The sequence below is a fragment of the Rhinolophus sinicus genome, chromosome 5 (genome assembly GCF_057876585.1).
Source record: "Rhinolophus sinicus isolate RSI-liver-muscle chromosome 5, RSI-T2T, whole genome shotgun sequence".
NCBI lineage: Eukaryota > Metazoa > Chordata > Mammalia > Chiroptera > Rhinolophidae > Rhinolophus > Rhinolophus sinicus.
Window position 1 is genome coordinate 21,631,389 of NC_142505.1, and position 27,571 is coordinate 21,658,959.

General features: G+C 34.5%; 1 protein-coding gene and 1 pseudogene across 25 annotated transcripts in view; one reads left to right on the forward strand and one right to left on the reverse strand.

Moving 5' to 3' along the window:
* SLC4A7 (solute carrier family 4 member 7) overlaps positions 1-27,571 on the forward strand; it is a 99,770-nt gene that overhangs the window by 27,126 nt on the left and 45,073 nt on the right. For 6 of the 25 annotated variants that reach the window (XM_019745254.3, XM_074312738.2, XM_019745259.3 and 3 more), the window contains 5 exons: positions 9,226-9,307; positions 13,525-13,671; positions 19,547-19,685; positions 20,244-20,404; positions 22,416-22,604. In XM_019745254.3, coding sequence (XP_019600813.3) covers positions 9,226-9,307; positions 13,525-13,671; positions 19,547-19,685; positions 20,244-20,404; positions 22,416-22,604 — 718 coding nt within the window. Of the gene's footprint in view, positions 1-630; positions 754-9,225; positions 9,308-13,524; positions 13,672-19,546; positions 19,686-20,243; positions 20,405-22,415; positions 22,605-25,092; positions 25,462-27,571 lie in introns of those variants that run through there. The other 19 variants (XM_019745246.3, XM_019745244.3, XM_088798304.1 and 16 more) reach the window with 8 other exon arrangements.
* LOC109454519 (dnaJ homolog subfamily C member 9 pseudogene) lies at positions 7,501-8,569 on the reverse strand (annotated as a pseudogene).

Below are 27,571 nucleotides of genomic sequence, written 5' to 3' on the forward strand. Positions count from 1 at the left end.
TTTCCAAATGCTATTTATATTAACATGTAATGGCTTTATTATTTTTAAAAATGAAAAGTATTTTAAAGTTTTCTCAGTTTTACTTTCAATAGGTAAATATAGATATTACGCTTTTATAAACCAAGGCCCTTTGAGGGTCTTCAATAATTTTTTAAAGAGTGTAAAGAGATCTTGAGCCCAAAAGTTGGAGGAGCACTGCTCATTTCCTTTTCCCCTTTAGCTGTTATCCATATGAATATGAAATTTTTGGTTAAAATTGTAATTATAAACCATAATAGGGTTTACTAATTTTGTTCTTAATATAGTTACAATAAATTGGTATAAATATAGCAATAGTAAAAAGGCAAAACTCTTCCGATGAAAACATCTTTGGCTCTTTCCTGAAATTAAGTGGAAGGGCTAGATTTAACCGACTGTTGTTGAAAATTTATTCTCTAAGATATATGTATATACACACACACACACTATGTGTATATACATGCACATATCCTTAGGGTTTGCTCTTTCTATAATGTTACAGAAAGGTTTATGTGTATATTACTTTAGCTTGGAAGATTAGGTAACTTAGACGACGGTGATTGGCTGTACCGTAAAAGCAACTTAGAAGAGTTCATCTGTGCAAAGCACAGTGACCTAAATCAGATACGTGCTCACTGTCCCTGGAATCTTCAGGGGACTTACTGCATTACATTATCAAAAACAAGGCATTTATATATTACTATGGAAAGACTTCGCCTGGAGAAGAAGCTACCTGTATGTACTTAGTTCTGATCTTCTGTTTTACTTACAAACAAATTTGAATCTTGCAGAGTTGAACACTGAAGCTTGAAGAAATGTCAGGCTTATTAGCACTGGCTTAGAATAGTATCATCCTCTGTGTCCTTGACTGTGGAAGTCATCGCTGAAAAGAGTAAATCCTTGTGTAAAGTTAGCAATGTCTGTACATCTTTATTATTCTGTACAATTAGTTTTTTGATTAGTTAATACTACTTGAATGAGGCTTTAAAAATTCTAATTGGCTAAGAGACTAGGAAAGAAAAATCTTTGTCATAATGGCTAAGTGTGTTTTGAAGCTAAACTGAAGTTTTTGACAACTAAAATGGTTAATAATCATAATTTATGGGAGGTGTTACTTTTGGGCTATAGCTATATGTCTTATCTAATGAAGAAATTCATTTGTGATAAGGTTCTTCTGTTGCTGTTTTAATGGGTTTTGTAAACCTGAGGTATCAAAAAAGGGTATTAGAATGTTTATGTGAATATGTTATTAAATAATCTTTTAACCCCTTTCCCCCCCTAATGTGCCTTTGGCATGTTAAAGTCCCATTTTTGAAAATTTGACGAAGAAAGTACAAATTAGGGATTTTGCTTTTCAGGCAGGATAAATGACTATGAGAGAATTAGTACAATGCAGTATGTTGTTATAAAATCTGTTTCAGACAAAACTAGATTTGTTTGATTTTCCCACTTGTGAATTGCATTTTTATTTTATCATGTGCTGATGCTGGGCTTTTTTTGTAAGCTGATTTATTAAATTTAAAAATATTGAGTAACTTTCTATATTTGAGCTTTAATTGGGTTCATAAGGAGTCCTTAAGTGGATTCAATATGAATTTTCAGCTGAGTGTCTTGTCCTTTGAAACATACTTTAACAATCAACAAATATTTATTAGAGAATTTACCAAGGGCCAGGCACTGCCTGATGGTGAAGACACAGTGGTAAGCAGAACAGACATAATTACCCTCTTCTTGAAACTTACTGTTCAGGCTGGGAGACAGTTAAGGAAATACTTACATCAATATGTAATTACAATTTTTGAAAAATACTATAAAGAAAAAGTACGGTGTGTTCACAGCATGTATTACAGTGACCCTGGTTTCTTGTCTAGTGTTAAATAACCCATGTAACTGGGACTCTAGATGCCTGACTTTTAATTTTAGTTCTTTCACCAGCTAACAGTGTGATCTTAAGCTTTGTGTGTACATGTGCACATATACTTATGTTCTCCCTCCTCTCCCCCATATACATATTAGGGAGGGGGGGAGAGAGAGAGAGAGAATGAGAGAGCGAGCACGAGAGCGCACATGCTGTAAAATGAGAAAATTGAACTGGAAAAGTAAAACCCATCCACACTAATGAGTTTGTGAGGCCTCATTTCTTCATTAGGAATAGAAAGGATAATTCATTTACCTCTGGATTTCTCATCATGGGGAGTCATATCTTTCCTGTAAATTAAATGATAAACTGGGAATTTGATTATATTACAGTTTTTCATTCACTGAAGTAGTCCCAGTACGTGGAATAATGTTGGGCACATAGTATGCACTCAGCAAATATTTGTTGAGTGAATGGATGAGTTCCTTAATAACTAGTCTTTGAGGAAATGAGACTTTTTGTGGTCTGTTGATTCATGGGGAGCAGGGATATTATCCAAGGGGAAGAACAGGCAAACAGACCCTATTGCTGAGGGATTCCCTAGCTCTCTCCTATTTCTTTTCAGTACTAACATGCAGTTGAACCCTAAAAATACCTAGCTAATGATAACCCCATGCTGACTGCAGGTGGGGAATCTTGACAGAGTACCTACTGGACCTTCTTATGATGAAAAGCATCTACTGGATGTGTATGTGTGTGTGTGTGTGTGTGTGTGTGTGTTCTGTGTGGAATGCCTATGATGTTTTGGTACATTTTAATTACTAATAAAGTTTACATATGAGTGTGTGTGTATATACATATATATACATATGTATATATATGTATATACACACATATATTTAAATATATATATATTTAAGTCCATTTTGGAAATAGATTTTATTATTTTCATTTCTGCTAATAAACATACATACTTGACAACCTTTAAAATAAGTGATTTCTGTGTTTTTTGGTGTGTGTGTGTGTGTGTGTGTGTATACTGAATTAGAATTTGGAATGAATGCATCTCCTCAGAGAAGTAGTATAATAAGTATTTATGATTTATAATTTCAGGTAGGAACCCTGATGAGGCATTACATTGTCCACGATGCTTGTGCCTTATAACGAAGCATCTGATAAGAAAATGTGTCACTAACACTCCTGGCATTACTTGCCAATTTTTATGCCTCATACCTCTTTGATTTCTCTCTCTTCCATTCTTTGATATCTTTACCTTTGATCTTTGAAACTTTCTTAAAACTTAAATTGTCTTTAGTTTTAACCATGGTATTTGAAATAAAAATTTCTGAAGCTTTTTGTTCAAATGTTTGAATCTATCCAGTTTTCCTACTGTCTGGTGGCAAAGCATTTTTCCTAAGGCTTTAAAATTTTTTTTTCTGTGGGAATCACATGATTGACTAAGTTTAAATAATTTGCAATTTAAAACTTGCAATTTTCCATATTCCTTCTACGTCTCTTTCATCTTATTTTAGAGTTAATAAATGGATCCAAAAATGTCAAGTGAGTTCTTTAGAAACTGTGAATATCATTCTTTAGCTTTCCATTTTATGAAACAGTAGTCATTGATGATTTCTCCCTTTAACTGGATTAGTAAAGATTATTGCCTTACTCTTAAGCTTTTGCCCATACATTGAAAGCTTTCTAATATTTAAGTTCAACTCTTGGTGATAGATGGGGATAGGGTTGGGAATTGGGGTTATTTGGAGGAAGTTGGTATTTGGGGGGCGGCTTTGTTATTTATATATATTTTGATAGATTGCCCTAGGCATCTTGGGGAAAATATTCTAACATACAAATCAACTTTGAGAACACTGTAGACTTGTAGGGTTGCTCGTATTAGTGAAAGTGTATAGTAACTTTATAGTCTTTTCCTGTGAACTACAATGCACATTTCCTTTTCTGAGTGGTTAAAACAATGTAAATGGAGTGTCAGTGGTCCCAAGACACATATTAAAATGATTAAGGGCATGAAGTAGCCTCAAAGATTTATTTAAATATGTGGAACTTAAGTCTTTAATATAATCCAAGGATATGTTCAAACTTCGGTGTGTACCAGAATCACACAGAGAGTTATTAAAAGTGCAGGTGACTGGGCTCCACCTTAACCTATTGAACCAGCATCTCTAGCATAGGGCAGGGGAAGCTGAATTTCAACAAGCTTTGTAGGTGTGTCTGAATTTATAATATATCATAAAGTCTCTGAAAGTAATACAGTTTTAGATCCTTATGAAGCTGAGTTGCAGCATCTTGGCATTTCATCCTAGATAGTTATGTATGCGTCTCCTATGAGTAATTCTCGTTATGCAACCATCATACTATTTTAGGATACATTTTAAATCTTCATATCAGTTTTAATTAGACAAATAGGTGTTTGTTTCTGTACTTGTAAAACTTCTCTAATTAATCTAGTTATGTGTTAGAAGAGACAGCATTTTTATGGAAAAATGGAATAGTTTTCTTATTCAGATTCAGTAACAATGTGAGCATCTTCTGTGGGTTAGCACTAATGCTTGGGCACTTTCACATAGCATCTCATCCCACAACTCTTTCAGGCGGGACCTAACTATTAAGGAACTCATCCATTCACTCAACAAATGTTTACTGAGTGCATACTATGTGCCATGCATTATTCTTATTTGTAGGTGAGGACCAAGATAGGTGAAGTGGCTTTCAAAAGACTGCGTACTTAAGTCTACCTCTGTATTTACAGTTAAAATAAATTAAAGCAGTATAAAAAATAATAAATCCTGAAGTCTGCCTCTACTGCCAAAGGGTCCAGTTTTACTATTTTTTGTCTGTCCTTCCAGTGTTTCATTACACAAATTCAAATATTCCAATTCTGGGGACTTTCTTACATATAAGGACTTTCTTACGTAGTGACATACTATATATTGTGGTTCTCTCCCTCGTATTTCATTTTATAATAGGCCTTAGATATTTTTCATGCCAGTACAAGAGAGGGTCTTCATTTTCTTCAGTAGCTTGGTATTCCATTGGGTGTATAATCATTCCTCTATTAAGGGACCCTTGGATTGCTTCCAGTCTTTGTCTGTTAAAGCTGCAATAAATAACCTTGTACATGTGCCAAGTCATATGCGGAGAATTTAAACTTGATTTATGATCTTATATGGATAATTATCAAATCTGTTGTCTTCTTTGTTATAGAGCAGTTGTAATCTAAATAGCTTCCTTATTTTGTAAATGGAAATTTGAAACCAAGGCAAAATAATTTTCTTAAGATTAGAGTGATCAATCTTGCATTGATATAATTTGGCCTTTTTAGTCTCTGATGTAGTTGAGATTTCCCAGTGCCTTGACTTTATTTTATTTTAGGTAGGTGTTATAAGCACTGGATTGTGTCACTTATCTGAGGTTAAGAAGGAAAACATTTTGATGTCAAGGGTTGCTCTTTGCTGTTGCTATTTTTAGTTTTCCACTATATTCTTGGAGTGAAAATATGAGGAAGAGTTTTTTTTCTAGATGCAAATTTAAAAATAACTGACATATTAGCAGATTGAAATTTGAATTCATTCTTTTTTTAAAATACTAAAAATAAAACATATTTGCTATAACAAAAATTAAACACGACATGACTGTCTGTCTCTTTGTCATCCCCTGCTGCTTTCCCAACCTCAGAGTGCAACTGTGTTAGTTAGCAGTTTGATATTTAGCCTTCCACATATTTAATATTACATATATTTTTTTGTATATACTTTAAAAAAACACATATAAAAATGTCCCCTCTAGTGTATTCACTTACTTTATATTAAGAAATATGGCTTAAAGCATTATGCTAAAATGATAGGATTTAAAATACAGTATACTTTTTTCAGAAATGTATCGCCCCCTTGAAACATCTGTGGCTATCTAAGGGATTTTTAATATATAGTCCTATGCACCCTGAATATTTGGGTGAATTACATACTTGTAATATGTCAAAATGGCCAATTTGTGTGGCCTCTTTAGGATTTGCACTTATAGCAGACGGCCTTTCTGATTCCTGTTTCACAGGCATTGCAAAGCTAGGTCATGTTTTTAAGAGAAGGGAGAAATGCAGGTGCCCCCCCCCCCTTTTCTTTTACATTGCTAATGTACAAGTTGTTTTTTAGACTTTAAAATTTTAACTTGAGTTTGTTCTACAGGTTAAACATAAAAACATTCCCATTGAAAACCCAAGCAATAACAGTAAAATAATCTCATGTGGTTTTAAGTGACTGAAGGCTTTACAGATAGTGTCTAATGGGTACAAGCTGGGAGGGACCATGACAGGACGTGCTCATGGGCATCCTTTTTTTTAGCATGCTGCTTTTTGTCCATATGGGAAGTTTTATTTTTATGATAGATGTTTAGAGGTCAAAGAGTAGGTGTCCTTCAAATAAGTAAATATTGTAAGATTGCCTAGTTTAGCTATTTTTGAGTGTTCACTGATTAGTGTTAGTTCATCTCAGCTCATAAGTATTTCTGCACTGGAATAAAAGTGTGTTGTTGTTGTTATTGTTGTTGTTTAGGGGAGAGAGATAACGGCATTGTTTTGTTTCCTATCTTGGCAATTGTTCCCACTAAGTGAAAGTTTAGAATGGGAGCAGTTAATCCCTTTTAGAATACATGGTATGCTGCCTCTTAGGATAATCCAACTTCCACACCTTTTATTTAGGAGACAGCTTGTTTCTTTGTACCTGTGCATGTTTAGGACCTACATGGCATGAAATCATTAGAGGAAAGCTAAATACAGGTTTCAGAGTATGACATGCTTAATGGATGGTAATTATTATTCATTCTTGAACTTTTTTGTGTGTGGGCTTTTGTTTGTTTCCTACTTTAAATTTAGCCTTTCCTCATTTCTAAGGGTGTATGATTGCCACGAGGCAGTTTGATTAACCTTCATACTGTTGTCTGTCTTCTTTCTGAGTCCATTATATGAGAATGTCTCACAGTCTACACAGCCTGCTTCGTACTTCTTTAAATACGGAGCCTGGGCAAGTCATTTGCCTTCTGTGAGTTTCCTATATAAAGTTGAATAGCAATCCTTTAGAGTCATGTACATCTTGATATCCATATCTATTCGATTCTGTAGTTTGGCTATCAAGAGATATACCTTTTCTTGATTTACTGTGTCTGGTACTGAATTTTGAGTACCAGAGTTTGGATAGCAGGGAAATTTTAAAATGGAATCAAATTGGTTCAGTTCCTGAGTTTTAAGATAGGAGAATTTGGATACTGAGAGTTTGGATAGCATGGAACATTGCATATGAATCTACTTTGTAGAAAAGCTATACACAAAAGTGCAATAACTTTAGATCAAAAGTTGGAGGAAACTTTAAAAGGTCATTTACCCAACCTCCTGTTTGATCCTTTCTAAAACAAACTGGTCCTCCCAGTTTATGTTGGAACACTGAAGGTGGTAAGAAGGTAAATACAGTACGTGCTACTTTGGTTTATTGTTCTAAGTGCTAGAGGAGATACTGGGCAGTAGCAGCAACCACAAAGGAAATAGGAATGGTTGAAAGTTTGTCTTACAAAATTCAAAAAACGCTATAATCAGATGGATAAAAATATAATTTCATTCTAGAAGAATGCTTTCAATGGAATATTAACAGTGTTGTAATTAGTGTTAATATTACTTAATTCTGTCATCTGTAGTTGTCTCTGTTGCCTAACGAAAGTACCAGTTAAAGCATAAGAGAACAAGTTAGATTATTTATTTTCCTTCCTGAAAGCTGTTTGTTTCCTCTCCTGCTTTGAAGGTTTGTAGTAACTGGCTTCCCTGGGAGCCAGGACTTGGCCCATTTCCCGTTGCCCATCCTTTGCCTTCTCTGAACGACTGGGTACAGGTCATCCCCCCTTCAAGCCCCAACCCCTTCCTGTTTGTTCATTTCTGCTTTTAGCCTCTTCCTGGGCCATCCTTTTCATGCATTCATCTTTTGCTTTGATTCTTTGACAAAGGCATTATAGGATGGGACCTCTCTGGTGGGAAGGGCTTACTGGATGAGGTTCCCTCCTCTAGGCTCCTCCTCTGCACACACAGCACAGACTCCGTGAGCTGATCCGTGTCACCCTTGCAATTCAGATAGGCCTGTTTGATATCAGCCAACTCGTCCTCAGGACCTTTGTATATCTTTCCAAAAGCTTGGATATCCCCTTTAATATGTCTCCCCGTCCTGGGCTTAGCTGAGCACAGCGGATTCCTTGTCCACTGTTCCTGCTCGTTGTACACTGCTGTCTAGTCTTTGTCACATAAAATGGAATAGACTTTCCTGAGGACGAGGAAGCGGTGGATGGCATGGCATCCTCCTTGTCACCCTTACCTACCCAGGCTGGGTGCACCTGTTGAGATACCTCGTGATAGTTGCGTTGGACGAGGTTCAAGCCCTCATGCCACCCAGCAAGGTTAAAGGTCTGCACGGCTGAGTGTTTACTTCCGCAGATCCAGCATGTCCATCCTGGGCAAGGCTGCAGAGTGGGCTACAGCTCAATTGAAAACTTTTTGAGGGAAGGGATTTGGTTCATCTATGGCATAGAAACTTGGGCATAGTAAGCACATGGTAGTTGATGATTATAATGCGCCTCTGAAAGTTGTAAGTTGAGAAGGGAAGGAAAGCGAAAATTTTATTTTTTTGAAAATACACTATGCATACTTATTTTACAGTAAGTACATTTAGTCTTTTTGTTGAGCTGAAGAAGGGAACAAAATCATGAAGGTAGACTTTCACGACTTAAAGCCAGAATCTCCTTGGAGGTTAAATTTTAGCATGGCTTCTCTTTTGTCTAGAAAAATACAAAGTTCTTAGAACTTTGATTGGCTCTTAGTTAATTTGCCCATGAAAGTGGTATTGCATGTTAAGTCTGTAGACTCATTTTTGACAATTTTATGTTTAACCGTAATTCAATCTAATAACTGTGGTAAATGTTTCCTTTTAATTAGAGGACCAAAGAGGAAAGAACAAGAAAGAAAGCATTCTATATTGATATCTAAGGGTTCCCCTTACCTCAGATTTTCTTTAATTTCTGATCTGGAGGGTTTTTCTGTGAGTATACGTACCAGTTACTTAGTAACTTCCAGAGACAACCAATTAAAAATCTTTGCCACTTCAATTCTTACCATGAGATTTTTGAATGGTCTTACAGGTAAGCCTGTAAGCCTACTTTAAAAAGAATGCAGTTAGCTGTAATAAGAATTCAGTTCTTTGAGAAGAATGACATCTTGTTTTTGATATCTCAAATGATTCACCTAGTAACAGGTCCTCACTGTATATTGATTTCATGAGCCAATGAGAATAATTTCTTTTTAGGGTCCTGATGAAGAAGCTGTTGTGGATCTTGGCAAAACCAGCTCAACTGTCAACACCAAGTTTGAAAAAGAAGAACTAGAGAGTAAGTTTGTTTAAAATCACGTATGCTTAGCAGGATAAATTACTAATGAATGTTAATCTCCTTTTAACTTTTACCTACTTTTTTCTTTTTTTTTCTTTTAGAGGAGCAAAGATTTTTATTAGAGTGAAAATACAGCTCTCTTACGAGAGGAGGTACCCAAAACTGGGTTGCCCCTTTACCTACTGTTTGTTGAAGTAGTTTTAGTTATTGTTGTGAGGTATAGTGTACATTTAAAGGGGGTGTTCAACAGTTTTCTAAATATGATTTAAAGAGTCATACAGCAAAACACCTGTGTAACCACTATCCGTATCTGCAAATAGAACATTCCCTGATTATTAATTACTCTTTGTTGAAAGTATTGGCATGACATAGATTTCATAATGCTTATCAAACTTCACTGATAGTTACTATTACTTGACAAATTGAAATGCCAGTTATAAAATCAGTTAATACTTTTATTTTTTTTCATTTCTAGCAGGTTGAGTAATTTGTATTATGAACAAACTAGAATGCTAGACTAATAAAAGCCACAGTTATCACTAGTCATCTAAGTGCTCATTTTATAGGTCTGTTACATCAGCCTTCTAAAATGCTATAAGAACCTCGGCAGAGCATTGTGGAGCAAATGAATTATTTGCCAGTCTTTCTTCCCTGAGCAGGAAGCAATATTTTCTTTCTCTTTTTTTTTAAATTTTCTTTTGAAATAAATTTAGATTTACAGAAGAGTTGCAAAGATAGTACAGAGTGTTTCTATATACCCTTCATCCAGCTTTTTCTAATGTTAACATTTTATATAACCATCATAAGTTTATGAAAATGAAGACATTAACATTGGTACAATACTGTTAACTAAACTACAGATTTTATTCAGGTTTCACCAGTTCTTCCACTGATGTCCTTTATTCAAGAATCCAGTTGAATAGTTTAGGATCCAGTAGTACTTTTTGTGTTTCCTTAGTCTCATCTAATCTATAAGTTTTGGTCATTCCTTGTTTTTCATGAACTTGACATTTTTGAAGAGGAGTGAGTAGTTAGATACTTTGTAGAATGTCTCTAAATTTGGGTTTGTCTAATGTTACCATCTGAACAGACTGAGACAATGGATATTTGGGGAGCATACCACAGAAGTGACCAGTTCTTCGTTTTTTTTTTTTTTTTTTTAAAGATTTTATTGGGGAAGGGGGGAACAGGACTTTATTGGGGAACAGTGTGTATTTTCAGGCCTTTTTTCCAAGTCAAGTTGTTGTCCTTTCAATCTTAGTTGTGGAGGGCGCAGCTCAGCTCCAGGTCCAGTTGCCATTTTCTAGTTGCAGGGGACACAGCCCACCATCCCTTGCGGGAGTCGAGGAATCGAACTGGTAACTTTGTGGTTGAGAGGATGCGCTCCAACCAACTGAGCCATTCGGGAGCTCAGCGGCAGCTCAGTTCAAGGTGCCGTGTTCAATCTTAGTTGCAGGGGGTGGAGCCCACCATCCCTTGCGGGACTCAAGGAGTTAAACTGGCAACCTTGTGGTTGAGAGCCCACTGGCCCATGTGGGAATCGAACCTGCAGCCTTTGGAGTTAGGAGCATGGAGCTCTAACCACCTGAGCCACTGGGCCGGCCCCGTGACGAGTTCTTCTTAGTGTAACAAATCTGTTGACATATGATTTGTTGGTGATGTTAATCCCGAACACTTGGTTAAGGTGGTATTTGTGACAAATGTTTTGATAGCCTTATTTTTGGGTCTTTTTGAGAACTACATTCTCATTAAGTTAAAGTCGTCTGTGAAAATTGCTACCATCCGTAAGAAACCTTAATCTGTTGCTTTGAAAAAGGAGATGGAAAGAGACACCAATAAGTGCTCCCCACGTTTACTTTCTGAGATGGAAATGAAAAAAAACCCTGTCTTTCAAAATTGACTTTAAAAGTCCAGACTTACTAGGGCTTCTAGAAAGAATCTCAGTTACCTAGAAGGTTGTGGTTAGATTCTGGGACTAGGGAAGTTAAAATTTTTAGCAATAATTTTATTAACTCAAATGTACGATGATACATTTAATCCATCACTTGCCATTTAATGACATTCCTCAAATACACATATATATGACCTAGAACTTAAAGAGAGGAACTTGACTATGTTCATTGACTTTCCTTGTTTACCACAGGGCCCATTAACTTTGCATGCTTTGTACAGATCTAAATTTCGGTATCAAGTTTGAGGGAAAGATCAAGTTTGTCTCAGAGTTTGAATAGGCCTTTGATGAAATAAAGGTGAAAGAACAAAGAAATAAAAAATTATAACTGAGAACACTGAGAGGGCAATAACAAAAACAGAAAAAAACGAAGACTTGATCTCACCTTTGAATTGTAGCATAGTCTTACTGATTTTATCTAGTGTTTCTAAATTGCAAACTCATAAAATTTATTTTTGTCTTTGTACATTTGGGATTGTGTGCCAAAACCCATTAGTACTAATTGGAGTAACAATGTTGTAATTCCCAGTGCACAATGATGAGAATTGACTCTTTAATTTCCACTTTTCTTTGATGTTGAGAAGAAAATAGTTTTATACTAAAATAAAATTGTAAGATCACGAGTTTAGTTATGCTTTTCTTCCTTCCTTTTTTTTTTTTTTTTTACTTTTCTTACTGAGATAGCATTCACATAACACAAATCATCATTTTAAAGTATATAGTTTATTGTTTTTTAGTATATTCACTATGTTGTGTAGCCACCACAACTCTAATTCCAGAACTTTTCCATCATTCCAAAATAAAGCTTATATAATTGGTTTTTAAATTTAGAATTTTCTGGTAAAATATTTAAAAACAATTGATATTTAATTTCCACAGTTCTTTATCTCGTGCTGAGCCTGTACTAGCCAGAGTGCTGGGTGCCAGGAGATATTTAAACACTTTTCATTCAATATGTTTCAATAGGTCTAGTCTTTTAAGTTAAAAGGTGATTATTTATTTTATTGACATTAATATGTTGGCAACTGAAACAAGAAATCAGAATGTCACTGTTTTCAACTGTAGCTGGGAACATGTACGTCAGGCAACTCAAACTTTTTGCTGCTCTGTGCATGTTTATAAATGATTATGAAATCGCCATGAGTTTGGGGTTACAAATAAGTTTTAGTGAGTCGGCAAATTTTCAAATACAGATTCCATGAATAATGAGGATTGACTGTATTTTTAAATCTCATCTAAAGGTGAAGATCTCGAGTTTCTTGAGGTATTTATTTTCTTACCATCTTACGGAATTTGTTAGGAAAGGAATGTCATTAACAGCACATATTTTAGCACAGTACTTTTTTATGTTCTACACGAAGGCATAAAAACAGCTCTAGGCCAGATGATTTTTGCCTAGTTGCAAATTAGTTAAACTTGTAGCCCATGACCCCTTTCACTCAGCACAGCTTAAATAGGAACCTCATTAGAACTATTTAAGAAATCAATTTCATGCTTCTCAGTACTTGACATAGTGCTATTAGCTGTCTGCCTCCCTGATTCAGTTTCATTTAGTGGGCAAAAGCAGAGACTGCCTTTCATAACTGTTTTGTTGGTCAGAATACAAACCTAGGATAATGTAACATCTAGTAGTTTTTTTCTGTTCTAAAAGTAGATGATAGCAGATAACCTTACTGTATTGCTTTGTTTTCCCCAATCTGATATTTTCTACCCTTTAATTGGAGTATTTGAACCATTTACATTTAGTGCAGTCCTCAGTAATTTGGACCTTGATGATCTGAGATTTTTCAAAACTTAAAAAAATGAGTAAATACGTACAAATACCCATTTATGAATATTGATTATAAAGTATTTAATCATCGTTAAAGCCTATCTCTCATGCGAAGGATCTTTGCTAACTAGGGTTGGCCATAAATGTAGATAGAATAAATTTATGTCTATATGATTTTAAGAAGGCCAAGCTCTGCTTTCCAAAAATAATCTTTTTAGACTTGCAAACTAATGCTTACACAGGTAACCTGTATATCTAGTGTATTTATCAGTTGATGATATTAGTCCTTGGTATAACATTCTGTCTAGAGCTCTGTACAATAAGAGACGTAATAGGAGACTAGCATTTTTAATTATGTGAACTTATATGTGAGCTTAAAAGAATTACTTATATGTAATTCTTTTTTATCAAAGTAAATTTCGTTGTACTTTTGTGTATATCACTTTTTTTTCCCAGTTTGGAAAACCAGTAATACGTTTCTGAATCTTTTGTCAGGTCATCGAGCTGTATATATTGGTGTTCATGTCCCGTTTAGTAAAGAGAGTCGTCGCCGTCATAAGCACCGTGGACACAAACATCACCACCGGAAAAGAAAAGATAAAGAATCAGATAAAGAAGATGGACGGGAATCTCCTTCTTATGGTAAAAGGAAACAGTAGATCTCCGTTAACAGTTTAAAGTTATTTCTTGGAAAGCTTTTTTTTTTTTTTTAATTGAGTATTTCCTTTTTAAAATTGTATGTCTGAAATAATTTAGACACATTATATCCATTGAGGAATACTAATCGAAGTAAGAATGTTTTTTTCTACAAGGAAAATATTTAGTTATAGATTAAGATCTACATCGATAAGTAACAAAAGTAAGAGGCTTTGTTTTCTAGCCTTGGAATTCAAAAAGTTGCATCTTAAATTTCAATTTAGTAGGGTTTTATTTCCCTTTCTCTATTACATATTTTATTATTTCCATATGCAGTGAACAAATATCTGGAATCCTCAGGCTCCTGAAAGAGGTTGAATATTTTGTTTTGTTTTTAAACACATTATGGGCAGAAGATCTTATCTATTAAGCTGCATTACTTGGTATTCTATGCAAAAAAGAGTGCACTGATTTGGTAGTATGGTTTATAGGACAGGATTTGTGTTTGAAAGCAGAGAAATATAGAAGTGCCCAATAGACAGAGAAAATCAGAAAGAATAAAGGCATTTGAATATAGTACAGGAAAGAGAATGTTATCTGATAATAAACATTGATAGTGCTGATTTGAGTGGCCCTGAGAAGTGGGAAAGGGAAAAGCCAGAAAAACGAGCTGTGCAGCCTGAGGAGAACTCTCAGACACAACACTTACTTGACGTATAGGGAGTCATTGGTTTTTTTAGGACAACACAAGCCCACGTGGCCAATCTTTACACTATGGGTCCTAGTGTGTGCATTCTAGCAAAGCTGCATGAGCTGCGCCCCTATAGGCTCCTGTGCTCAGCTAAAGGAAAGTTTTGTGAAGAGGTAAAGGGAAAAAGAACTACTGTGTATAATACAGCTACAGTATGAACATGAGAAAGAAAATACTGATGGCCCAGTAAAATATCAAGTGCCAGTTCTGTGCTAAGCATTCCACAAGTCCTTCACATACACTCTTTGATTTACTCTTCTGCCTTTTTTTTTTTTTTTTTTTTTTAATATAGGTCTTACTGTTTTCATTGTATAGATGGAGAAACTTCAGCTTAGGGAGTCTAAACGGTGGGAATCTCTTAACAACCTGTGCTAAAAGATACTGATGGCCTGGCAAAATATTAAGTGTTCATATAGTTAACAGCGTCATGTAGCTAGCAAAGGAAAAACCAACACTAATTTTAGAAAGGATCAGTAGTACACTTTGATGATATTTAGTAATTTAGAGGTGTTTTGCTGTTCCATATCATGTATCCATCCAGTTTAGGATATCTTAGGTGATTCTGTCAGTGGATCAGTACGTGTCTCTAATTCATATTGAATAAAATGGCACACAATATTTTTATAGAAATGCTATTTACTTAATTGTAATTAAGTATGTTTATATAGTCACCTGGGTAGTTGGTTTGATGTTTCAAGCTAAGGTATGATATTTGAAGTTTAAATATAGTGGTTTGAAAATAAGTTTGGTGGAGGAAATATTTGTGACTTTTTAATGGAGTAGCTATCCCTAGAATAATTTTATGTCACTGAAGTTGGTTTATTTTGGTTTTAACTGCCAATATATATCCTAGAAATTATGAATGAAGTCCCTTTTTTCTTTCCTTCACTCTCTAAAGTGAGATTATAGAGGACTATTGCTTCTGGACATGATGGCCTAACAGGAATTGAATTTGCCCTCCCATTTTAAACAGAAAAATGGATAAAATATATGAAGCAGTAATTTTCAGACATTGGACAATACAGGCAGCACAGGCCTCTGACTTCTGAGAGCAGGGAAGCAAGTTAGATGAACTTTATGATTGCCTGACCTTATTGCCTAGAGATAGTTTCTAGGCCACAGCACAGGGAAAGGAATCTGAGCAGAGCTTAGCAGTCTCTCAGAGTTGAAGCAGACAGAGATTGGAATTTGGGGATGTGAAAGTATTTGAGATGCAGAGTGCCAGAAAGTAGAGAGCTACACACAGAGGGTTCCAAAGGTCTGAAGAAGGGTCCTTTTGAATCTTTGGCCGAGTACTGGTCTAAGCCAAAGGAAACTACTGGAGGCGTCGGAAATAACCACCAGGAAACACTAGGCAAAACAATTCCTGGATTTTACAAAAGATTGGGAATAGGGTGTTTTCCCATCAGTCAGAGTGGGAAAGCCTTGTGACATACAGTACAGTGGGTAGAGTTCATAAAAGGGTATTGCCTTAGCAGTGGGTCTTAATTAGTTTTACACTAAAGACAACAGTGGATCTGCTCTGAAAATTCTTAAAAACAGTTGTTGAAAGAATTAAACTGATTTCAAATATCTGCATGCCAGAACAAAGTGTAACACTGCTAAAAGAAATGCAGTGAAACCAAACACCGAACTCTGTAAAATTCACAATATCTGATATCCACAAATTATTTAAAATATAAACAAGTGGGACTATATGAGTCGTAGCCAAGAGAAAAATAAATCAATAGAAACAGATCCAGAAATGAGAGTTTGATGGAATTAGAGAACAAGCGTGTTAAAGAAACTGTAACAAATATGTTTTATATGCTCAAGAGGATAGAGAAAAATATGACTGTGATGAAGAAATTGAAATATAAGAAAGCCCCAGATGGAACTTCTAGAGATTAACAATATAATATCTGAAATGAAACATACATTGGATAAGATTAAGAGAAGGTTTGAGACTGCAGAAAGAAAAAAATAATCAATGATTTTGAAGACTGATAGAAACTCCAAAATAAAAGAGAGGGAAAAATGACTGAAAACGAATAAACAGAGGATGAGTAACTTGTAGGACAATTTCAGGTAGTCTAACATATATATAATTGGAGTGCCAGAAAGAAGGTTGCAGAAAAACTTGCAGCTAAATATACAGCTAAAGGAGTGCTTAGAGGAAAATTTGTAATCCTTGTAATAGAAAAGAAGAAATATCTTAAAACAATGATTTAAGCTTCTGATTCAAGAAACTAGGGGAAAATAAAGCATATTAGACCAATGTAAGGAAAAGAAAGGAAACAAAACCAAAGCAGAAATGAATAAAATAAAAATTGGAAAAACAGTAGCAAAAAATCAATCAGACTGAAATCTAGTTCTTTGAAAATATTAATAAAATTATGAACCTATTTCCAGATTCATCAGGGAAAACAAAAATGATACAAATTACCAGTATTGGAAACTTTCAGTACAGATCCTACAGACATTAAAAGACTAATGAGGGAATATTATGATTGATTTTATGCCAACAAAATTGATAATTCAGATGAAATGAGGAAATTCCTTAAAAATAAAAGCTAAACAGAAATGGATAACCTGAATTACCCTGTATATATAAAGAAATTGAACTTGTAGTCTAAAACACTCCCACATTAAAATTTACTCCCAAGTGGCATTATGGATGAATTCAATCAAACATGTAAGGAAGAAATTACATAGACTTTACCAGAAAATTGAAGATGAAGGAATACTTCCTAGTTCATTTTATGAATCCAGCATTACCCTGATACCAAAACTAGATAAAGATGTTTACAAGAGAATCAAACTACATTCTATATATGTCTCCTGAATATAGATTCAGAAATCCTTAACAAAATAAAAACTTATCTTACCCAGCAATATTTAAAAAGGATATCATAACTATGGTAGGCTGAATAATGGCCCCCAAGATGTCCATATTCCTAATGCCCAGAACCTGTGAATGTTAGTATATGGCAAACTCGAATTTACAGTTGTGATTAAGTTAAGGATTTTCAGATGGGGAGATTATACTGGCCTGTTCAGGTGGGCCAGATGTAATCACAGGGGGTCTTTAGTCAGAAAATCAGAGAGGAAGTAGATGTGACAACAGAAGCCAAGTAGTTATAGTGATCCAAGGATGGGATCCAGACCTGAAAAATGTAGGCAGCTTCCAGAAGCTAAAAGAGACAAGGAAATAGATTTTCCCCTAGAGCCTCAGGAGGAACCAGTCCCATGATATTAGTCCTATAATGCATTTTGAATTTCTGGTCTCCAGAACTGTAAGAGAATAAATTCATGTTGTTTAAGCCCCAAACTTTGTGGTTGTTTTGTTACAGCAACAATAGGAAATTAATATAATAGCCAAGTGGAAATTCAGGGTTGGTGTATCATTTAAACATCTATCAATGTAAATAAGCACATTAACAATATAAAGGAGAAAAAACATAATCATCTCTATAGGTGCAGAAAAAAACCTTTGACAAAATCCTACCCCCATTGATAATAAAACTCTCAACTAACCAGGAATAGAAGAAAGCTTCCTCAGCGTTATATGGAGCATCTACAATAAACCTGTAGTCAGCATCACACTTAGTGATAAAAGACTGAATGCTTTCTCCTTATGATTTGGAAAAAGGCAAGGATGTCCTGTCTCGCCACTTCTGTACAACATGCCACTGGAACAGCTATCCGGTGTAATAAGGCAAGAAAGAAACTAAAGGCATACAGGTAGCAAAGGGAGAAGTAAAATTGTCTTTATTCACAGATACAGGATCATGTATGTAGCAAATCCGAAGCAATCTACGAAACTGCAGAACTGAGTGAGTTTCTCAAGGTTGCAGGATACAAAACCATATTTCTATATAGTAGCAATGAACAATCAGAAATGGAAATTAAAAATACCACTTACAGGAACACCAAAAATAGTACTTAAGTATAAGACCTAAATATTGAAATGTTCAAAACGTTAAGAAGTTCAATAACTTCTATTAATGTTTTTGTTTGTCCTGTGTAGGTCTCAGGGTATTCCTTCAATATGCAGACCTATGTCACATACATACTGGAAAATTTTCAGATATGGTTTTCTATTGCCTTTCCCCCAATTCTTTATATTTTCCTCTTTCTGGCATTTTTCCTGTTTGACTTTCTTATTCTGTTCTCTGCATCTCCTTGTGTTTTTCGTCTTATTTGTCATTGATACATTCTGTCTGATTTCCTCAGATCTGTCTTTTCCTTTAATAATTCCTTCTTATTTACTCTTTAACCTGTTCTAATATCCCTGTGTTTTGCATTACAAGTGCATGGAGGTTTGTTCACTTAACTGTAGATTTTGAGTGTGACCTCATCTCATGTTCAGCAGAATTTGAATTTTTTAATTGATCCTTGTGGTTGTTTGCTTGTGTGTTCATACTGAGGCCCTAGGGCTTTCAACTCGTCTGGACTAGAATTTATGTTAATTTCTGTCTTTGGGGATTCTCTACCAAATAGGTAGTTTAAATTCAGATGCTATGAGTGAGATACCTGTTTCTTACATTGACTGCCCTACCTCCCTTACGTCAGCTGACCGAGTTTTACTTTTCCACGATAGTAGGAAAAGTCAGTTTCTGCGTACTCCTTGCTTTGAGTTTTCTCATATTTTTTGGAACTGGGAGGATTTTCTGTTTTCAGTCTTGAATTTAGCTATATATTAACTACATTTTATTTAATGTCCTATTTTATCTAACATTTCCACATTTTTAGTGAGGAGCCTTTGAACATAGTGTTGCATGTTTTTGGATGTTGCTTGTTTTTATTTGTTTGTTTTTACATCAGTTATAAGATTAGTCTTGTTTATTTTTAACATAATTTTTCCTTTTTTGTCCGTGCATGTGATCTGTCTGTGATAGTCTTTTTTTTTTTTCCCCTGGATTGTTGATCCTTGTTTCTTTCCCAAATTACAGCATTTTAATAATAAAAGTAGTAAAAGCTAGTTATCTTCATTAAATATAGGGGTTGCTGACAAGAAGAAATATAATAAAAGAGTTTTGAGGGAATATGTTTATTTATAACAAAAGGATTTCACTTTCAAATCTGTGAATTTATCTTTGAATGAATTGAGGAAAATTTTGAGTGTATTTGAATTCTTATTTTGTCAAGATACACCATCCCAGAGAGTTCAGTTCATCCTTGGTACTGAGGATGATGATGAGGAGCATATCCCCCATGACCTCTTCACGGAAATGGATGAACTGTGTTACAGAGATGGGGAAGAGTACGAATGGAAAGAAACTGCCAGGTAATAAATACTCAGTCTCAGTGTTTGACTGGCTTTAACATGATTTCTTTTTGTAATGAGAGTATAAAATTGAAATGATGAGCTACCCAGTGCTTAAAACAATGAACGGAGAATTTCCTCGTGTCTGGAAATTATGTCTTTAGTTTTCCTCTTTATTCTCAAAATTTGTTTCCTTATATAATTCTTAATACTTTAACACGACACAAAAGGAATTATCGTACATTTTCAAGTCCTTAATTAGAGAAACACATTTGAAAGTCAAAATCTTGCACATTTTAAGTTTAAAAGAGGATTAGAAGTGGAAAGTACGAAGTGCCATAGTTTGTCGACTTCTTATTGAGATAGCTAGAATAGAAAGTAACTACAAAGATGACTTGTGACTATAGATACGGTAGCTCTTTAGCCTAATTTATAAAAATGGGTTTGTTAGCCAAGTTATGTTTTAGTGGTGGTTATCGTTGTTTCTCTTTAAAAGAACAAGTTTATGTGTATCATGTTAAAATCAGCAAATGAAATCGTCATTCTTTATAAAATATTTTTACATTTTATACATTTTAGATGGCTGAAATTTGAAGAGGATGTTGAAGACGGCGGTGACCGATGGAGTAAACCTTATGTGGCAACTCTCTCTTTGCACAGTCTTTTTGAACTAAGAAGTTGCATCCTAAATGGAACAGTCATGCTGGATATGAGAGCAAGCACTCTAGATGAAATAGCAGGTTATAGCAAATTAACGTTTTTATATTTAAATTGTACGGAAATTAGAGAGATTTAAATAGCGAAATAAAGTGGAATTTTAGGCTATTGATTTAACAGTTATAAGTTGAGCTTCCATTCTGTGCAGGGCAGTATGAGGAGTAGACATACAAATAACTCTTTTTGCCTCTGATACGTTTAGAGTTTAGGAGATTAATTTAGACAGACATAACTACAGTATCAAGAAGAAAGTGCCTATACCATAAGCCAGATAAGGAGTACGTTCTCTGGAAATAAAGAGGAAGGAGCATTTTGTTTCTTTATTTTCTGGACCAAGGTATCTGGGGAAGATCTACAGAGTACATTAACTGTACAACTTATTCATAGAAGTTGAACACGGAACAAGGAGCAGGTGGTACAGGAGAAAAGAAAGTATTCTGAGGTGGCAGACAAGGAAGAAAAGTCTAGAAAGTATAGATAGGTATGAATCTCAGGAAATCCAGATTCCTGTAAGTATACAGATTTCTTGAATAGTAATAGAAGATATGTTTGGAAAATAAATCAGAGATAGATTGTGACTAGCCTTGAATTACGGGATTAAGAAATTGGAATTGATTTGGTAGGCATTTTGGCTCTTGGTGACTTCTAAGTTGGAGAATAGTGTGATCTAATGTGTGTCAGGAATCTTCCTGGCAAGAGCATATAGGGTGGCTTTGGATTAGGAAGAGGTGGGAAGCAAGTTCGGCCAGTTATTCTCTTGGAATAGTCTAAGTAAGAAGTGATGATGACCTGTACTGTCGTAGGTAGTAGCAGTGGAAATGAAGGAGAGAGAAGCTTAAAGGATTCTGTGGGTTAGAAAGTGGAAAAAGATAGCTGTGAAAATGGATTTGATAGTGTGACTACCTTTATAGATTGCTCCCATGGGAAAAAAAAATCTGTAGTATTTGATCTTCAAGAGAACCACAAATTATTAGAATTTCTCAGGCTAGAAATTACTTTGATATTATTATATTGTTAGATTTGACCACATGCTGCAAATGTTTAAATTATCAAAGTTCTTACTTTCTTGTCTTTTATGAATGACTTAAAATTGAGTTAGGGTTATGAATATTGAATTTGGACATGCGGGACTTACTTTGGCTTTGCAATCATCACATAAAACAATGTAATATTTTAGTAAATGTTGTATAATCCATCATTCATTAGTACCGAGTATGGTAGCCTGTAGTCATTTTGTTAATGTTGTAGTGAATCTGGTAGGTTGATCCTTTCCAGTTCTCTTTTGGAATAACCTTATAAGTTTGAAAACTTGACTCTTATCTCAAGTTAGTGCCACTACTTTAAAAATAGTTATATACAAGTATACTCTATAAAATAAAAAATATTCCAATCACCACAAAAATGTATAAAATGACATTACCATCAATCTCCCCATTCTTTATACCCCCACCTCTCCTTACAGTGTGATATATTCATCTTCTTAGAACTTATTGCTTCATGATATTTTACCTGTTTGCTCATTGGTGGTTCTACCTCTGGACAAGGGAGAGCAGAAAATTGATCTGCTTAGTTAACTGCTGTATTCCCAACACATAATCTGTACTTGGTAAATAGTTAATGATTAAGTGAATGAGTCCAGATATTCATCTACAGTTTTTGGGAAAAGTATGAGGTGAAGCAATAAAAAACCTACACTTCTCAGGAAGCAAATATTATTGAATATTCAGTTTAATAGAATTTCTTATATCCATATCAGGAAAGCACTTTCAACTCTAGGGAGGCTATTAGTGTATAACAGTAGCCTCTTTATGAATAATAGTACTTATTAAAATAAGGGTGTCTTTGTAATTCGTTCATTTTTGTTGGATAATGTTCATACTTTATGCATGCGTTATTCAATATTAGATAAGAATAATACTTTCTAGAGCTATTTAAAGATCTTATTTTTCTAGTAGGGTTTCACTTACAGTTTATCGTATGTTATAGTCATCCAACTGTTATTTAATAAAAGCAACTTTCTTTTTCTTTGAATAGATATGGTTTTGGACAACATGATAGCCTCTGGCCAATTGGATGAGTCCATTAGAGAGAATGTCAGAGAAGCTCTTCTTAAGAGACATCATCATCAGAATGAGAAAAGATTCACCAGTCGGATTCCCCTTGTTCGATCTTTTGCAGATATAGGCAAGAAACATTCTGACCCTCACTTGCTTGAAAGGAATGGTGAGATAAGTTGTGGCATCCAATTTTTGCTAACACTTCTACTCTAACAGCATTGTACTATGTTACAATTATCATTTGGGGAAAGAAAGATATTTTTTCCAGATAATTATTACATAACTCATTTCATCTTTTTTATTCTTAAAAAAAAAAAAAAGTGTTATTTGTGTATTTAAAAAAAGCTAAAATGTCTTTCTTTACAACATGACAGAATTATGTGTAGAAATCATTTAGGTAAAAGACTTAACCATTCATTCTCTTATCATGGCACACTTAAGTATCGGTAATATTTATGCACTATCAATATACCAAACCCTGCGTTACTTCTCCTTCCTGTTTTTTTTTTTGTTTCTGTTCAAGAATTCTTGTATAATTAAAGAGGCATAATTATGACCTATAAGTTTAGTTTAATTTTTTTAATTCTAAATTTTTGGTTTGAACCTTTATTGTCTATATTAGATTTTTCCTAGTGATTCTTTTGTTTCTTTGGTCTCCTGAATATATTTTACCGAGCATAAACAAGTGTTTTGGGATTGGTTTGCTGATTTCATTCCCTTTTATTTATACAATTTGTGAAAGGTTTTTATGACCATTCCTATCTTATGCTAGAAATTACCTTAGCCGATGTCTTCCAAGCCATTGAGAATGGCGCAGACCCACATATTCCAGCTCTCCACTCTCACTCACGGTCTAGCAGTGCGCGCGAGTTGTATGTTTTGGTAGCTGTTTACCTCTGTCACTGTCTTGGAGGGACACTTGGAGGGCTTGCCTTTCCTCTTTCTAAAGCAGAGGATTACATCACTGGGGTTCTATTTTGGCTCTCAAAAAGAGCTTTGATGTCAGCGACTCTGGAAAACCCAGGTTCAAAGGCTTGGAGTTGCTTATGAGGGTCACTGTTGCCTCTGGCTGCTCCCATTACCCAAAGCTTATGAGGATTGCAGTGAAGAGGAGTGGAGGATGGGCCACAATGTCTTCCTGCTCATCTTTTCTATCACTGAAATAATGGCTTTTAAGTGTTTTATAAGCAAACCAGCCATAGGTGATAGGGTTTAAAAATCTAAAGTTGACAGTAATCACTTTTTGCAGCTCAGGCAGTGTAAAATACTTGAGTCCATTTCCTTCTGAACCTATGACCACTAAGAGTCTTTTCTATTTAAAATTATGCTTTTGTATATTTAAGGAAGCTTAAGTAAAAAAGAAAGCTCTTCTTGTCATAAGTTCAATTTGAAAGCACACCATCTATGTCACATTGTATTTCTCCTTTTCATCTTTCATGTATTATATATTCTTTACTTGAGTGAAATGAACTCATTTACCCAGAGACCCTATTAAATCTCTGTTTCTCATGTGCAGTGCTTCCTGATTATTCTCCAGTTGTAAATTTGTTCCTTTTAATCATAAGACAGTGGCTTTTTTCTTTTAAATACCATTTTAAATGCATGGGAATTGTTATTTGTATTATAATTTAACAGTTTTCCTGCATGCAGCTTATTTTTAAACTAAATGGTGTTTTTTTTTTATGGATTGAAGGTTAATCTTTATTTTTAATATCTCTTTAGCACATAGCTTTGATTACATAGACTTAGATCATACGGGATTTTTATATTGCTCGTTTTCCTAAACGACAATGTCATTCCATTAAGCACACTTCATAGACTAGGTGTTTGAATTGTAAGTATATTTCACCTTTTGAAATATGCTAGTTACTTCATTATTGCTGTTGGTGAGAAATACTTTATTCTTATCTAGCTAAATTAAAGACTGTATGCATTTGTTTAAATTTATCTGCTGTATTACAATGGAAGCATATCTGATTAATATCTTTAGAGAGCTCAAGAAATTCTTTACAATTTATATTTCTTTTTAAAATTTTCTATGACTAGTCTTATATTTTTAAATATTACATGGGGGTACTACCAATAGGTGATGCCCTATTGACTTAATGTTATAAAGATTTGATATCAATTTTAAGCTAGAAATTACTAGATAATGTTAATGTGGACTTTTCTTGTGAGAGATAATAATCTGTAGTGGTTCGGACAGTGTAGGAAATATATACTAACTAGAAGCTGTCAGTGCTGGTAAGTTTTGTTTGTGTTCTATTTCTTAGATGATTTTTGTATTATCTAATTTGTTATTTATCACTTATTTAAGCAACAACTCTGCTTTGATTTTTTTTTTTTTTAAAGCCTCACTATTGGACATTCTAATTACTAACAGAATATTTTTCCCCACCATCTCTCATTAACATCGTTTTTTATTTTCTTGTTTATTTATTTATTTTTGATACACCAGGGAACTAAATATAGCTTAAGCAAGTTTTCAATGACTTTCTAACATTTAAAAATTTGATTGCCATGCTGACTCCAATAAGCACGAATTTGAAATTTTGGGCCTTCACAGCTTGCCATTTACAGTGTAAATTGATGTTTTTGTGTTTCTCTTTGCCTTCTGCAGTGAACTTCATCATATTTCATTTGTTTTATCTCAGGGGAAGGCCTTTCAGCCTCCCGCCATTCTTTGCGAACAGGTCTGTCTGCCTCAAACCTTTCATTGAGAGGAGAATCGCCTTTATCTCTTCTTCTCAGTCATCTTCTTCCTTCTTCAAGAGCTGGAACCCCTGCAGGCTCAAGGTGTACAACCCCAGTTCCCACCCCTCAAAACAGTCCTCCTTCCAGCCCTAGCCTCAGTCGCCTGACCTCCAGAAGTTCCCAACAGAGTCAGCTTCAGGCCCCAGCACTACTGGTTTCTCCTGCCAGTGATGATATTCCCACAGTAGTAATTCATCCGCCTGAGGAAGACTTAGAAGCACTGAAAGGCCAGGAGCAGAAGAATGAGGAAAATGTTGACATAACTCCAGGCAACTATTCACAATCCTCCATGTGTGGTGCTTTCTGCCTCTGGATCACTTGCACTTGGAATGCCTTTTAGCACATAGCTTTAGCAGCATTTGCAGATAATGCTTGGAATTTATTTTGACTTCTGCATGTTTTTTTTTCTTTATGTTGTAGACAAGAATAGAATTATTAAAAATTTTAAGTTATAAAGAGACTACAAAGAACACTACACATAATTTAAGCTCTTTCAAAAATTGCCAGTGAGATTTTACAGGTCAGGGCATTTAAATGGTTTAGGAAAACATAGATGTTTTTATAAGTAATCTTTTAATTTGCCATGATTAAAAAAAATGGTGGCTTTTCTTGTGTATTTCATTCATAAGGTAAATGAGTATATAACATATTATGCATAAATTATAATGAGGTGTTGTGCTTTTTATCTATTGTTTAGTGCTTTTGTCCAAAGAATGCAGGATGTTTTAACCTTCCTAGCAATAATAGGACCGAATGTTCTTTTTCTGAGAAGATTGATGGTCTCTAGTGATTGCCTGAAATCATTATTTCAAGACTAGTATTATATTTTGGAATAGATTTTAGTTGTCTTTTATTCAGTGCCATATTACCTTTACTCCAAATTCACCTTGACATTTAGGATATATTTTTGTATGTGAATTAGAAAACTTATTTCTTAGTGGATGAGTGTTTTATAACTAATATAAGGGTTTTATATTATGAAAATTTTGGTTCTTTTACTTTAATTATATGTGCATTTGTATATGTATTTTTGCCGATTTTGTATAAAGAAATATTCTTTAGTGACTATTTTACTGGTGGCCACGCATCAATGTGACATACACAAATGCTAATTAGTGATTTTAATCATATAAATACTACTATGTTTCCCCAGAAATAAGACCTAGCCGGACAGTCAGCTCTAACGCGTCTTTTGGAGCAAAAATTAATATGAGACCCAGTCTTATATTACACTATATTATATAAGACCCAGTCTTATATTATAGTAAAATAATACTGGGTCTTATATTAAGTTTTGCTCCAAAAGATGCATTAGAGCTGACTGTCCGGCTAGGTCTTATTTCCGGGGAAACACGGTATCACATTTCTCTATAATACTGATAATATCTAACACTTCAATGGTAGTTTATAGTTATTAAATGAGCCTGTTTAATTGGTATAAACATTTGTGTAAGTTAGGTGGAGTTAAGTGAGTTTCATTTTCAGAAACTCACTCAGAAAGGTTAAATAATTTCCCCTGGATCATACAGCTAGTAAGTGGCAGCCTGAATCCTCTGACTAAAAAAAATCCTTGTGTCCCTAATATCTGACAAGCCTCTCTCTCTGTTGGCTATATCCAGATGCATTTAATTAAAGCTAGTTGTAGTTGCCCAAAAAAATGATATTCTTTTAGAAGTAAAAAAATGGAAGTTTTATGGCTAAATCATTGTAATACTATAATTGTAGTTACAGCTACTGTTGTTTTATAGCTTGTTTTACATATAGTGATATGTTCTTTTCAAATAGCGTGTTTTTAATTCTTCTAACAATTAGGTGAGGTTCATGGCATTATCCCTATTTTACAAGTGAAGAAAATTAAGACATAGAGATATTAAGATCAAACTGTAAACGAACCAGAGCAAGGAATTGAACTCAGATCTACCTGTAACAAAATCTGTAGTATAGTATTTCATTGTAAATTTTACTACTTTGTGAAAAAGCTATAGTGTAATAATGAAGTAACTGAACTAAAATGAGAAAAAATAAACCTAGAAATAATTATTCAAAAATAATCACACTCTTACCGTGTTTCCCTGAAAATAAGACCTAGCCGGAGAATCAGCTCTAATGCGTCTTTTGGAGCAAAAATTAATATAAGACCTGGTCTTATATTACATTATATTAATGTAAGACCCGGTCTTATTTACTATAATATAAGAACAATTATTTTGAATAATTATTTCTAGGCTTATATATAAGACCCGGTCTTATATTATAATAAAATAAGACCGGGTCTTATATTAATTTTTGCTCCAAAAGATGCATTAGAGCTGATTCTCCGGCTAGGTCTTATTTTTGGGGAAACACGGTAATTAGAACCAACAAGATTTACTATTTTCC